Consider the following 14,860-nt stretch of genomic DNA (forward strand, 5'->3'; position numbering starts at 1 on the left):
CAGGCTTTGCTCCATAGCCTGTAGTGGCCCTGGGCTGCTAATCAGCAAAGGCTGTTTGTGGCTTCAGCTGCAGACAGGGCTGGTGTGTGGTGTGCACTGTACAAGCTTGTGGCTTAAACTGCTTGCACCTGATGGAGTTAAAGGGGAGGTCATGCCAACCCCCTTTTGCTGAGACAGAGGGAAAGACCATAGCAGCGGTGGCTGGGCCAGGCTGGGGGCCGGAGGCCTAGAGAGTGCCGAGTTCCTCCTTCAGTTCCCTGGAAACGTTGCCAGAGACCTTGCTGGGAATCAGTTCGTCTTCAGAGGAGGGCTTTTCCCTTTTGCTGCCCAGAGTGATTTGCTCTTAAAAATTCTGTGTTCTACATGTCTTTTCTTCCCACTTGTGTCTGACCCCTTTCTCCTGGGCCTGGATGCTGTTGCATCCCCAGCAGAGAAACACTCTCTGCTCTCAGATAAAGTTACTTGTGTGTCTTGTATCTTGTGGATTTTGGGACATGAAATCAGTTAGCTAAGGTGAAAGAAATCTGAATAATCAGGAGCCTCATCAGTTACATGGTGGAGACTCAGGCTTCTCCATATGAGTCCTTCCATGCTTTGCCCATGGAAGGTGCTGGATGACCTCACTGCTGCCGGGGGCTGAGTCATGGCAAGGGGTGCACTCCCACCTCTTGTAGGCCCCCGGGGCCTGTGCTGTGCCTTGAGCTGGAGATGTGGCTGCCCTGGTGAGAGCAGGTATGTCCCAGTGCCACTCTTCCAGCTGAAAGTTTGGTGATGGTGAGTAAAGATGAGGATACGTAGGTGCCCTGTGAGCGAGGAATCCACTCCCAGGACAGGTACTTGGAAATGTGAGCAGGTGATATGTACAAGAATATTCATGGCAGCGTGGTTTGTAATCAAGAACAAGTTTGGGAACAATGTAAATGTGCCTCTTCAGGATGAATAGACTGCTGTGATCACACACTCTAGGGAGGTGAATGAGTCCCTAGATAGTGCTCTGGACATCAAGCAGGGGCCTGACATGCAGCATGATGCCGTGCAAAGTTTAGAGACATGCAAAATGATAGTATATTCATCAGAGATGCACGTAGAAGTGGCACAGGAATTAAACATACCTATACTTGTAGGAATAATAAAACATTACATTCAGAGGGTGGGGGGAAGGTCATTTGGGGACCAAGCATGGCTTTTAGTACTGCAGAGGTGCTGGGCGTATGTGTGTGGCTCAGCACTGTGCTTCTGTGCGTGTCTGAAATACTGCATCATCAGAAAAGCTGAGCAGAGAAGGGGAGACAGGACTGGGGTGTGTGCTCAGATTATTTTTTAATTCTCCCCAAACCAGGAAAGGCAGTGTGGGGAGAGAGTGGTGAGCTGGTGTGCACCAAGCCACTTCCCTGCCAGCCCACGCACTTCTGGAACGACGAGAATGGGAGCAAGTACAGGAAGGCATATTTCTCCAAATTCCCAGGTAGGTTGGAGATGCCGACAGAGCTGCCCAGACTCCTGCCTGCACTGAGCTCTCTATGTCTCACTGTGGACTTGCTCATCCCCCTCTCTGCCCCACATACATGCCCAAGCCTGGTAAAGCTGCTCACAGCTCATTCTGCCAGGGGCATTAATGAGTTTTTGATCAATATCTTGTCACTTCAGCTTGAAGCCATCATCTGGAACTGTAATCTGGGTTTAGTTTCATCTTCACCACCCTCTGTGCCCATGGCCCCAAGCCCTGTGGGGGGCTGGCACAGGCCACTAATTTACTTGTGAAGGCAGAGAGCCACATGCTTACTCAGGATTGTGTCTGAGTTCAGAGAGAACTGGTGTGTGCAAGAGGTGTCTGGCTTGGGGCTCTCCATCTCTGCCCCACCACCATCCAGTCCTTGCCGAAGTGGAGGAAGAGCCAGTTTGCTGGGGAATGATTTACAACCAGGCCTGTCACTCTCACACAGACTGACACCATGCGGTTCGCCTTCCGAGTGTGCCTTGCCCCAGAGCAGGGAAGTGTTTTATTTAAAGCTCCAGTTCCTGCCTTCATCCTATCTTATTTCATAAGCAACCTTGAGTTATTGCTGCTATATAATTTACAATTTAGCAACCCTTCTGTTCCAGAGTTATTTATATTAAGTACTTCCTTTCTGCAGTCTCTAGAAAGGTAATTTGATTTGTGTAAACCACATGGGTGACCGTCGGTGTTAGAGTCTGCCATGGATCCTTCCTGTTTCTTGGTCTTGCGTGTTGCACATCCTGTGCAAAAGCCATGGTATCCGGCATCACACCTCCACACTTGAGTTACAGGAGCACCCCCGATGTGGCCTGGTCTCCATTCGATATCTGCTGCATTTAAGTCCCACCTCAGATCCTGCCCACGTGCAGATGTCCAGACTGAGGCCCTGTAGAGGGAGCATGTATATACTTATATATAGAGAGAAATGGCCTTCAAATAACCCTGGAAAAGAGGGCAGGGGCTCCTGTCTTAGGAGGAGAGGCCCAAAGTATTAGAACCTCAGCTTGAGGATTCATCTAAGAAATGACATCTCTTCCTCTTCTGCAATACTGCACTTTGAAAACTGTCTTTTCTGTCACTTCTTACTATATATACAAGGGTTGACATGATAAATGCCTCTCAGGACAAGTCTTTAATTCAAAATAAGTCTTAATTTCAGAATACGTCTCTCCCCCTTTTTTTGAAGCTCTGATGTTTTCTTTTGGTGAAAACAAATATTTCATGACCTGTTATATTTCCATTTTTGCCTTGGCTGCCAGGAAACTCAGAGTTGAAATCATTGCTTTGTTGTAGCAGTCCTCTCACTCTCCCAATGCGGTGTTTCTGATTTTCTTTAACTACTCTCATCATGTGGTTGGTTTAATAGGTAGTTTCCTCAAATACTTTCTGGGAGTAGGTTGGAGACATAGAGAAATAGAAATAGAAAAAGAAAGGCAGTTAAGATAATGCTTTTGGCCATGGACCAGGTGAACATAGGTTGAACCTAGACTTTCTCCAAGCCCCAGCACTGAGGGATTCTTGGACTGTGTAGGAATGGCTTGATGACACAAGAAAGCATGCAAAAAAGCAAAGTATTCCTTCCTGCCAAGGCAGTGAACTCACAGACATCATTACCCTGCACAGTTTGGCCAGGTGCACGTGAACAGGCAGTGTGCTGGCATGGGAAGACACCTCAGGGAAGGGCTGGGTGGCCATTCATCCTGGTGTTTGGTCACTAGCCCCACCACTGACATGGGGGAAGAAGAGGAGAACCAGGCGTGAAGCTGTGGAAGGAGTTTGCACTGCAGGCCCAGGCAGGGAAACCCAGAAGGACACCTTCGTTTCTTTGACAGGACAACCTGGCCTTGGAGCCACGGCCACTTGTGGGTTCTTCCCTTGGACTTTGTGGCCCAAGAGATTGAAGCATTTCTTTTCGTTTTCACAAGTGGCAATTTCTTCAGGGTAGATTGGCATCTTTTTCTCTGCATTAATTTCTGGGGCCTTGCATGAATTATCAAGCTCACAGGAGCCCCGACTCCATGCAAATCAGACTGTGTGTCAATCTGCAACCCAAGTTCCCAAATGAAAAAGGAATCCTAGGTGGGTGGGTTGGCGGGCCAGGCTCTGCTGCTGTGCCTGCAGCTTCCTGTCTTCCTGGGACTGCCCCTTACAGACTGGTTCTCTGCAAAACTTTGTCTTATTGTTTGGGTGCCTAGGAGTGATGTTTTTCTTCCTCTTTGTGTAGGTGAGTCTTAAAAGTCAGATCAGAAAGAAAAGGGTCCATTCTTTAGCTTGAGGAGGAGGGAAGACCTTGAGGCCTGCAGTTTCTTTTGCATCAGAATAGATGAGTGCATGAGGCCTTTGGCTCACAAGCTGCCCCTGCAAGGATGGAGGGCTGCCTGTGGATGCACCTGGGGCTTCACCTCCCAAGCAGGCCTCATCGTGGCCTGTAGCAGCCTCTGGGCCAGGAAGGAACAAGGGGTAAATGGAGTGCATTGTTGCCGGGGTTGTGCCTCAATGATAAGTTGGAGCTGATTGAGTTAGTGCTTAGAGTCGGGAGTGTCTCAAGACTGGGAAGAAAGATAGGCTGTCTGAGGACACAGGGGCTGGTTTTATTTGGTGTTTTCCCTTCCTGATTGCAGGGACTCAGGCTTACTTCAGGAGGCCAGGCTGCTGCTGTGGCAAATGACTTCCCGGTCACTGCAGAGCCGGTGGAGACATGCTCTTGATTATCCACACCCAGCTGGCCTCTGCTTATGGGCTGATCAGGGGCCACTGCAGTTGCCTTAAGGTCCACTGCCCACTGGAGGAGACCTCCAGCAGGTGTAATTGCTCCTTGGCAACTCCCTCTGAGGCATGGCTTCTCTTTACTGTTTGGTGTGGGGTGGAGGATGTGCCCACAGCTGGGCGTCCTTTGGGTATATTAGTTTGCTTGCACCCCAGAATGAGGTCCTCCTGTGAAAGTCACCAGCCCAGGACCCAGCTGCACACTGTGGCCCACATGGGGATGTTCAGGCGGCTTCTATTCTTACCTTTTCCCTGCCCTCCATGTACCCAGAACTTTACCTGATACTTAGCTCTCTGTCCACATGGCTGGTACCTTAGTGTAGACCTACATTACTGGGACTGGTACAGTAGCATCCTGCCTACTCATGCTGCTTCTGTTTATTCCATCCCAAGATTGGCCCTAACTCCTCCAGCTTCCTGAGGTATGGCTGGTTCTTCCCCACGGTCCACTCAGCAGGCCCTCCCCGAAAGCTCTGACTGACCTCCTCTGTTCCCCCTCACATCTCACTGCTGGGTGTGGGCTCACCTTTGTGAATTCCCGCACTCCCACTGGAGTTTCTTACATGCTAGTGCATGTCAGAACTGGGTATGCAGCAGCCCCACCAATTAGTGTGCTCCTTGGGGGCAGACTGGCTGGCTCAGTTCCACCCCGGCCCTGGCATCCCTGCTTCTGGGCCTTGGCTGGCCTGTTGCTGAGTGTCCTGTTGCTGTTATGTCTGCCACAGACATCTGTCCTGGCAGCCAGTCAGGACCCCTTCTTCTGGGTTGACTGAGCACCTCTGCCTCCCTGCAGGTGTCTGGGCACATGGTGACTACTGCAGGATCAACCCCAAGACTGGGGGCATCATCATGCTGGGCCGGAGGTGAGGGCTTCTCTTCCCTGGAGACCCCCTTCCTGAGGCAGGGGGTGGGGGGTGCTTCCTATGTCCTGGGCCCTCCACCTGCCAGCCTGTGGTGTGGGCTGTCTGTGCCCATTTCTGACCCTTACAGGACTGGGAGGGTGTGGGTGTTGGGGTGCACACCACACCCAGGAGAGAGGGACACGTGTACAGGTGGGAAGGGACAAAGAGGTGACAGATGTCTCCACACAAAGGGGACTCCCGTGATGCCTCACTTTGAATTTAGAGGGAAAGAGGGAGAGAGGGGTGGCTGGTAGGGATGAGGCACTGGGGCGGGAGCCAATGCCTGGATGGTGTTGCCCTGTGGAAAGGGGGTGACCGCCCTGCCTCTGTGATGTGACTCACTCGGGAGCTGCTGTGTGCTTACGCATCGTCTTTCTTTCCAGCGATGGCACGCTCAACCCCAATGGAGTGCGATTTGGCAGTTCGGAAATCTATAACATTGGTATGCATTTTCCCTTTCTCCCAAGTTATTCTCAAGTCATCTGGGAAGGCAGGCAGGAACGCCCTAGTGGGCGCCCTGACCCTGCTTCCTGAAGATCCAGCTCTGGCTCATTTGCCTCCAGGTGTGGGAATAGACAGTTATGAGCCCTTCTTTCCCGAACACACCCCATGCACACTGCTTGTAGTTTACAAAACCTCAGAATGGACCGTTAAGGCCACACTGCCTACCGCATTCCAGTACAGTCCACCCTGTTGGTGTGCTTGTTGGATTGGTTAATTGTGTCTGCTCTTTATGGGTGAAGAAAGAAGCACAGAGAGGTTACATGATTGCTGAAGGTCAGACAGCACCATTCAGGACATAAAATAAAGTACACCTCACAGCTACACAGTAGAGTCACCTGCAGGTCTTCAAAATGTTCTACTGAGGCCACAAAGTCAGCTTCCCTAGGAGGCAGCCTTGTGGACATCATATTCTAAAGCCACGTCCAGGTATGTTTGTGTGGCCAGCCTGACATATCTGTGTCTAACCTTTATTCCCCCACCAGTGGAGGCCCTGTCACCGGCCCTGCTTCCTTTTTATTTTTAAATTAATCTGTAATTCAGTGAGGCTTGGGCATGGCTGCTTGTAAAATGGCAGCCACCCCAGCTCAGCTGAGCACTCTCTGACTCTCCCTGTGATGGTGTCCTTCTGTCTGTTCTCCTGGGGGTTTCTGGAGGCTCCTGGGGGGCTGGGAGTAGAGCCCGGGGTCCCCTCAGTGAGTGGGGAGGCTGGCCATGAGGGAACAGTGCGAGAGGGTGGGCCTGCCCTGTCTTCACAGTCGAAGCCTTCGAGGAGGTGATGGACAGCCTCTGTGTCCCCCAGTACAACAAGGATGGGGAGGAGAGGGTGCTCCTTTTCCTGAAGATGGCTTCCAGCCACACGTTTGGACTTCACCTGGTGCAGCGCATCCGCAACGCCATCCGCGTCGGCCTATCGGCCCGGCACGTACCCAGCCTCATCCTGGAGACCAAGGGCATCCCGGTAGGCTGCCGGCTGTGACCCCTGCCCTGGCACTGGGGTGGGGCCATCCTCCTGCTCCAGGAACTCTCTCCAGAAGTTTGCTCGTGCTTTATATATAGTTGTCTGCATTGCCTGGCAACCCCACCTCTTTTTTCTTTCCTGCCATCTCTTTTTTTTACCCTTCCTAAATTTTATTTAAAGCAACTTCTGCTAAATACCTATGTTCAGAGGGCAGGCAGGCCCAGCCCTGCACATCCAAATGGCTTTTCCCCAATGGAGTTTTAGCATGGTCTCAAAATTATTAATGAGAAAAATAATTTTAATCTTTTAAAGAGCCACTGGGGTGCTGTTGCTCTTGCCTTTTAAAGTTCTGCCTTTGGAAAGAAGATTTGAATCTATTTAGAGGCATGTCTCCAGAAGGCTGCTCTTGTTCTTATACGTTGTTTAGGGAGGAGTGGGCCCAGATGGGGTCACAGCTTTACCTCGCATTGCTCACAAAGTGAATGCCACTGTGACCGAGGGAAGAAACTTCCACATGAGTGTATGCACCTGTGCACTTCGTGTGGTCTAGACGGGCAGCCAGGCCAGGCTGTGTCTTAGGCCTACGGAATAGCTGTTCACTGCTGGGAGACGGGGCCAGTGGTGAAGCAGGGGTGTAAGGGGCATCAGAGACAGGATTTCTTGCATGTCACGCATTTCCTTTAGAGCTGGTTGTACACAGTTCCTTGGTTGGTGGCTTCTGGTGGCTCTGGAGACAGCAGCTCTCTCGGAGTCAGTGATGCTGCCCTTCCTGATGAGGGTCTGAGGCTTTTCTTCAGTGAGTCAGTTATGTCTACATCTGGGGAACTAGAGTTTGATGGTCCCCTTGGCTTTATTTCCTTGAAGAAGAACCTGTGTCCTTTGCTGCCCAAAGGTGGCTCCCCAGCTGCACCTGCTCCTGAGACTAGCGAAGCAATTTATCGGAAGGGGGAGGATCGTGGCCCTCTCCTGCCCTTGGCCTGGTTCCTGTCCGCTTGCTGCCAGGCACCCAGCTCGGCTCCGTGCTCTCTTCTCCCCAGGGGCAGTTGGCTCTTGAATGACACGGGTTTGAACTGCACAGGTCCACTTGTGCATGGATTTTTTTTTTTTACAGTAAATATATTGGAGGTCTTTTTGGAAGTTTGTAATGATTTGAAAAAACATTTTCTCTTCTATAGCTTACTTTATTGTAAGAATAAATAGATACAGCATGGATATAATACAAATATGCATATAATACAAAATGACATACAAAATCAACTATGTTATCGGTAAGTTCTAATTAATAGTAGGCATGCTAATGAAGCTTTGGGGAATCAAAAGTTATACACAGATTTGTGACGGCACGGAGGCTGGTGCCCCTAAGCTCCCGCACTGGTGAAGGCTCAGCTGTACTGTTGCCTCAGTCTCCTTGGCTTGTGAAGTCATTCTGATGGTTGAGAGTTTTCAAATGCCCTTGTACTTTCAGATCCCTGTGGGCTGAACCAGTGGCAGTCGCCCAGGGAATTTCTGCCTCTCCCCCGTCCTCCTCACCGTAGGAAACAGTAGCCAGATTTCTTCTAAAATGATGCCTTGTTTGCTCTGTTAGCTGATGGAAGATATAAATTATTAGCTCCCATGAGCCACTCTTGGAGCTTTTGAGTAAAGCTTAGAAGCACATGAAGCATGTGAGACACACTTCAGGGTGAAGGGGCTGGTGGCACCAAAGTGACAGGCAGTTCCCGGAAGCTAGCGCTCAGATCCTTAATTAGTTCACACGTTGACTGTTATTCAAATGAATGGATTTTAATTATATCTCAGGTTAAAAAAAACAGCACCAGTGTGAGGAGAGCAGGGCACTGGCAGTTTTACTAAAGGGCTTTGCCCTTCCAGAAGTTTCCTGGCCCCTAGATGCACCAACACCAGTGCTAAGAGCCCATTCATATTAAAGATGAATAAACACAGGGGGCACAAATTTTAGAGGGAGCTTTGGACATTCAGAGAGTTTAGTGAGGAGAAGAGCAATGCCCGACCTGCTCAAGTGAGCGGCCCTGAGGGAAGGCTTTGCAGAGGTTTGATGAGGCTTGATTCCCAGTTGCAGGTGGGGGACGAGGTCATAAGAAGCCAGCCCACTCCTGAAATAAGAGGAGTGGCTGGTCTTTATGATACAGTAAAGTGGAATAAAATAGGTTAAATAATGAGTGGGAATGTAACACCAGGTGGGCACTCCGGGCGCTGTGTGTGTGTGTGATCCTGGAACCTCACTCCAGCCCCGGAACCAGGCCTATCCTCCCCACATTACATTTGAGGAGACAGACTCTGGTGTAGGACTTTGCAGTGTGGCGGCAGGAGTCACACCTGCTCATCTTCACCCAGAGGCCCAGCTCTGTGCTGGTGGGCCGAGCATCCCTGTTCAGTGCCCCGGGCTGAGGTCTGTGTTTTGGGTCAGGTCCTGGACATCAGAGCAGGGAGTTTCCTCCTCAGGCTTAAATGCTGTTATATTTGTTTTCTCCACCCTTTCTGGCAGTACACCCTCAATGGCAAGAAGGTGGAAGTGGCTGTGAAGCAGATCATCGCCGGCAAGGCCGTGGAACACCGTGGTGCCTTCTCAAACCCCGAGACCCTGGATCTATACTGGAGCATCCCTGAGCTGCAGGACTTCTGAGTGGACCACCCTGCACGTATTTCAGCCATACACATTGGTACCATAGCTCATGTACACTCAAATGACTAATGAGCCCGCAGCACTTTCAGAGGGAGTGTGACCAAGTGCTTTGGGCCTGGGAAGAATCATTTCTGTTTTGTAGTTCTGTCGGGTGGGTGCCTGAGTCTTCTGTTCTAAAACGGGGTCCTGATCTTTGGAGCCGACAGGAGCGGGGGATGTCTGTTGTGTGAATGGCCATGCTTTGAGAGTGTGTCCTTGCACATGTGTGCTTGAATGCACGCACTGCAAGAAGCTGGGGTGGCTTGTGCGTGCAGTCACAGCCAATGCCCAGTCACGTGTGCAGTGCTGGCTGGCACCCGAGGAGTGCCTTGCCTTCAGTCTCACACCTGTGGTTCTGTTTCGCTTGTGGAGGCACAGACCAGTCTCTTCCCTTGACGGTGGTCTCCCGGCTCTGGCTGCTGTCTGTCAGGGCCTGTCCAGCTGCTGTTGCGTGGGAAGCTGCCCCAGTGTGACTTAATGCCATCTTCTTAGAGCTGATTGTTAGGACCCTGGTGGCTGACTGCTCTTATGTTGTGCATGTGTCTTGGATGGAATACATGTGGTCCCTAGTGGAACTGCGTGTTCACACGACAACTGAACCATACTTCCCAGAGAAAGCCTCTCTGGAGAACAGTGGATTTCATGCTTTAATAGGCTCTCTCTTTCACAGACTTTGAGTGGTTTCCAAAAATTTTAATATTAATTATCTGGTGTGTGCATGCATTTGAAATGGATGCCCACCCTGTGGGTGGTGTTGCTCATGGGGGTGTGGGCGAGTCCCCCCAGGCTACAGGTCACTGTGGATCCCCGGAAGTAGGGCTGCCTGGCCTCAGGGAACGTGGCCTCACCACACTCCTCACCTTGGAGCCCCTTGAACCTTCCTGGCAACGTGGTGTCATCAGCAGTTGTAAATCGTGTCATGTATGTGATAGCTGGGTGGTTTGTATACACTTTTCAGTTCAGTATATTAACAAATTTCTGTAAATCTGTTGTTCATTTTTGTATTTTTTAAAACTGAGCACAGTGAAAAACTTTGTTGAATCCTTTTTCTTCTGGATTATAAAAATATAAGAGGAAAAATGCTATGAGGAATTTAATGCAATAAACAAACATATGTATGTGCACACACCTATAAATGTGTGGTGTGCTGGTGTTTTCTCTGAAGGAGGTGACTGGCTCTGTGGGCATGAGGCTGCTCTGCTGAGGGGCCATCCGGGAGCCGCGACCTGTGGGAGGTGTTTGGTTCACATGGTTGGGGCATTCCTGGTATGTAGCAACAATCCCTGGTGACCAAATGGCCAGTGAGGGCTTCTCAGAGCAAAGCCAGCACCCCAGAGGAGGATAATGTCTTCACCCAGGGCTCTCCTGAGGTTCGCAGCCACTGGGTTTCTGGACTGCAGGTCCTGTTGTTGGAAGAGCCATGTGTCACTTGGATCGTGTCTGGCTGAGGGTCACAGAATCCAGGCTCAGTGCCACAGGGCTTATTTTTCTCAGGTCACAGGAAGTTGGAGGCAGGTGTTCTGCTGGGGGCTGGTGTAGAAACATCAGGAGGAGCAGAGCTTCCAGCTCTGCCGGTCTTGGGATGCAGCCTCCCCACCTCTGACCTTCCACCTGTGTTCCAGGCAGGAAGCAGGAGCAGGGTGGCACGAGGGCTGAGTGAGGGGCAGGAAGCCCACTCCTCCTTAGAGTGTCCCTTTTTTTTTTATCAGCAAAACAAAGGCTTTTCTGGAAAGCCCACCCAGGGCACATCTGCTTGCGCCTCTGGGACCAGACTGGGTCACATGCCCACGTCTACTGCAGGGGAATCTGGAGAGCTGAGTATTTTAAAACAGGACCTTTTTGTAGTAATGTCCTTTTGCTGCTTTAACAAATTCCTACAAACTTGGTGGCTTAAAGCAACCTAAATTCATTATAGTCTGGAGGTCAGAAGTCTGACGCAGGTCCCACTGGGCGAGTCGGAGTGTTGGGAAGCTGAGTTCCTTCCAGATGCTCCAGAGAGAATCATTCCTTACTTTTTCCAGCTTCCAGAGGGGCCCGCCCCTGGGCTGGCAGCTCCTCCCTCCATCCTCAAAGCCTGTATTGTCTGGCACTGCTTCCTCCCTCTTCCACGTGTAAGGGCCTCTATGACTACATGGGCCCCACATGGATAATCCAGGATAATCCCTCTATTTTAACATCAACTGACCAGCAAGCTTAATTCTACCTGTAGCCTTAAATCCCCTGTCATGGATCCTAACATTCTCAGCGGTTCCAAGGGTCAGGACATGGGCATCTTCGGGGGGGGGCCATTATTCTGTCTTCCTTTGCTAACAGTTGGGGTCCTGCTGGTGAGAAGGCAGGGGAGCGGGGTCATCAGGATGGCATGAGCCCTGAGCCGGAAGAACCAAGCAGGCAGGTCCCTTGGTTGTTGACTGTCCCAGGGCTGGGTGTCCTCCTCGTGTGGCCAGCCTTCCAGTCTCCCTCCTGGGGCTCAGGTCAGGCCTGGGACCTCAAGCCCACTCTTCTGGCTGGTGCTGGGAGGCCTGCTTCATATTGACTGTGCCTGAGGAATCGTTAAGGCTTAATCACCATGCCCTTTTGTTCTGGCAAGACATCCCAGGCTGCCTAGGCCCACATGTCCTTATTAATAAGATGAGCTGGACAGCTTCATTAATGAGAGACAGATGGTCTGAACAACAGCGACTTGAATGCTCCCATGCTGGCTCTCCTGTGACGTGCCTTGGCCTAAGCATCGTTCCTAAAAACTGCCATCTTCTTCTGCCATGGCTGCTGGCTGCCCCGCACCATTTGTCTTCCTGCCACTTCCCCACTGCAGTGTCCCGCTAGCCACTAAAGGGGTGTGAGAACCTGCAGGGCGGCCTGGCCGGGGGCTGCAGGATGGTGTGCTCCTGAGCAGCTGCCCCTCGTCTGTGCCTGCCTGCCCACCTCTGGGGCCCTCTTGAGGCTGTAGGGCTCCTTCCCACATGCGCCACACTCATCCCACCTTCCCAGCCTTGCAGATGCTCCTATGGGATCCCAGAGCACCATGGCTCTGCTTTTGTGCCATGCTCATCTGTGCTGGCGTCGAAACTCCCTCTCTTCTTGTGGGCAACAAGATGGCCTGAATCTGCGCTGGCGTCGAAACTCCCTCTCTTCTTGTGGGCAACAAGATGGCCTGAATCTGCGCTGGCGTCGAAACTCCCTCTCTTCTTGTGGGCAACAAGATGGCCTGAACCCAACAGGGCTTGGGAAAGGCATCTCCTTGACCTTCCAACCCATCCATCAGTATGGACGCAGGAGGACAGAAGAGGCCCTCTTCTTGGGTTTTCAAATACCCAGGGTGAGGGTCTTGTGGGGCATAAACTCTGCTGAGGTTCTGACCACATCCCCTCATCTGGACTCCTGCCTTCAGAGGGAAAGTCATGCACAGACTTAGAGGGATAAGTTATTGTCATTAGGGTGCAGGCTAAGCTGCTCTAATGAGCACCCCCAAATCTGGCTCAATCAGGAAAGCACTTTCCCCTGTAACAGCCCCAAGGTAAGTGGGTGGACCTGGGGTGGGATTGGTGGCTTTCTTTGCAAGGCCAGCCCAGGACCCGGTTTCTTCCATCTGGTTGCTGCACCCTGGCATGTGGTTTTGTCCATGCGGCCGATGCTGGCTCGCTACACTCACGCTGCAGTGCCTTTTGTTTCTGGTTGTCTCCTGACTGCAGTCAGCTCTGAGGAGGCTGGACAAGGTGCTCTCCAGCTGGGTCATCCCTGGCTGGATCCTGCCGGTCTGTAGCTGCAGTCAGCCCGGGCCGGTGAGTGTGTGCGTGTAAAGGCAATACTTGCTTGTGTTTGTATCTCTATCTCTTGAAGGGGAACTCTACAGTTTGTGAGACAAACCGGTTTTTATAACATTTTGGCTTTGTGTATGTGCATGTACTTTTGTATATACATGTACACTTGTATGTGTGTGCATATGTTTTTATGTGAAGGTCTGTATTTGTGTGTGAATGTATATGTATGTGTATGTAAACATGCAGATACATGTGTGGATGTGCATGTGTGTGAATGTGTGTTGTCTGCAGTGAGATGTTGTGCCTGTCAAAACCTGGACGAGAGAAGCAGAGAATGCAGTTTCTGTCTTAACCCAGGTGACTGAGTCAGGCCTGGTGCCCTCTCCAGGGCAGGCCAGCAGGATATTTCCCAGTCTTCATGTCCTGCCTCTTACATTGGGGTAAGAGGTAGCCACTTACAGCCATATGGCCTCAGCCTGGGCCCCAAGCAGTTTCCAGTGTGGGGACAACTTTGTTTCTAAATTAAGTGGCTTTTCCTGGGTGTTCTGCAGAGCAGGGGACTGGGCACTAACTCATTCATACCCTGGTTTGTCACTGGGTCCAGTGGTCATCAAGGTTGGGCTGCTGGTGCTACAGTATGTACTTCTCAGGCAGGGACACAGGTGGTCAGCAAGGAAACGAGAGATCTGACCAGACGTGATGGCCGGAGACTTCTCCGAGGACGCAGCATGGAGGCCTGGCCTGAAAGGGAAGACACCACTGCAGCCAGTGGGCAGCCAAGGCTGGGCACGAACCAAGGGCTTGTGGACTGGCCTAGGGCAATTTGGAGAAAGCAGGGGTCAGAACCAAGTGGGAGGTTGGCAGGGCCGTGGAGCTGAGTGCTGAGAGTGGACTGTGTTCTGGGGGTGACCTAGCCTGGAGGATTTTGAGCTCAGTCGTGACAGCAGCGGAAGCACATTGAGAGGGTGTCCGGAGGGCAGTTCCTTTTGCTTGCCTGGCGGGGGGAGGGTCTGGGCTGGGTGGGAGACTTACCTGCTTTCTCGTCTCCTTGCTGTGGCCCCCAAGCACCGCTTGTGCACAGAACATGAGACCAGTTCTGGTTCATCAAGTATATGGGTGCTGAACACAAAGCCCAGACAATTGGGAGCCTGTCAGATGCGCCGGGAATCCTGAACTTGCTTCGATGAGCTACGGTCTCTCTCCCAGGCCATGACTACCTTCTGAGCAAACTCATTCTAATAGCCTGCTGCCATTTTGTCCCCAAGCTTTCAAGACCATTGTAAGCAAATAAATAAAGGCTGGTTAGGAGGATGTTTAAAATACATCACAGGCCAAATAAGAAGAAAACAAATCCTACCATTTGCAATAACATGGATGGAACTAGAGGGTATTAAGCTCCATGAAATAAGCCAGGCAGAGAAAGACAAGTACCAAATGATTTCCCTCATTTGTGGAGTATAACAACGCAGCAAAACTGAAGGAACAAAACAGCAGCAGACTCACAGACTCCAAGAAGGGACTAGTGGTTACCAAAGGGGAGGGCGGGTGGGAAGGGAGGGAGAAGGGGATTGAGGGGTATTATAATTGGCACACATGGTGTGTGTGGGGAGGTCATGGGGAAGACAGCGTAGCACAGAGAAGGCAAGTAGTGACTCAGTGGCATCTTACTACACTGATGGACAGTGACTTCAAGGGGGTATGGGGGGGAATTTATGATATGGGTGAATGTAGTAACCACATTGTTTTTCATGTGAAACCTTCATAAGAGTGTATCAATGATACCTTAATAAA

General features: G+C 51.2%; 1 protein-coding gene across 3 annotated transcripts in view; it reads left to right on the top strand.

Annotated features, from left to right (window-relative positions):
- The window catches only part of AACS (acetoacetyl-CoA synthetase), a 52,052-nt gene extending 41,608 nt beyond the window's left edge, over nucleotides 1-10,444 (top strand). For 2 of the 3 annotated variants that reach the window (XM_073222221.1, XM_073222220.1), the window contains 4 exons: nucleotides 1,340-1,465; nucleotides 5,058-5,127; nucleotides 5,550-5,608; nucleotides 9,132-10,444. In XM_073222221.1, the coding sequence (XP_073078322.1) occupies nucleotides 1,340-1,465; nucleotides 5,058-5,127; nucleotides 5,550-5,608; nucleotides 9,132-9,269 (393 nt within the window). In that variant the 3' untranslated portion in view covers nucleotides 9,270-10,444. Of the gene's footprint in view, nucleotides 1-1,339; nucleotides 1,466-5,057; nucleotides 5,128-5,549; nucleotides 5,609-6,425; nucleotides 6,629-9,131 lie in introns of all 3 variants that reach the window. The other variant, XM_073222219.1, reaches the window with a different exon arrangement.
- Nucleotides 10,445-14,860: the final 4,416 nt, after the last annotated feature.

This window comes from Manis javanica, chromosome 15 (genome assembly GCF_040802235.1).
Source record: "Manis javanica isolate MJ-LG chromosome 15, MJ_LKY, whole genome shotgun sequence".
NCBI lineage: Eukaryota > Metazoa > Chordata > Mammalia > Pholidota > Manidae > Manis > Manis javanica.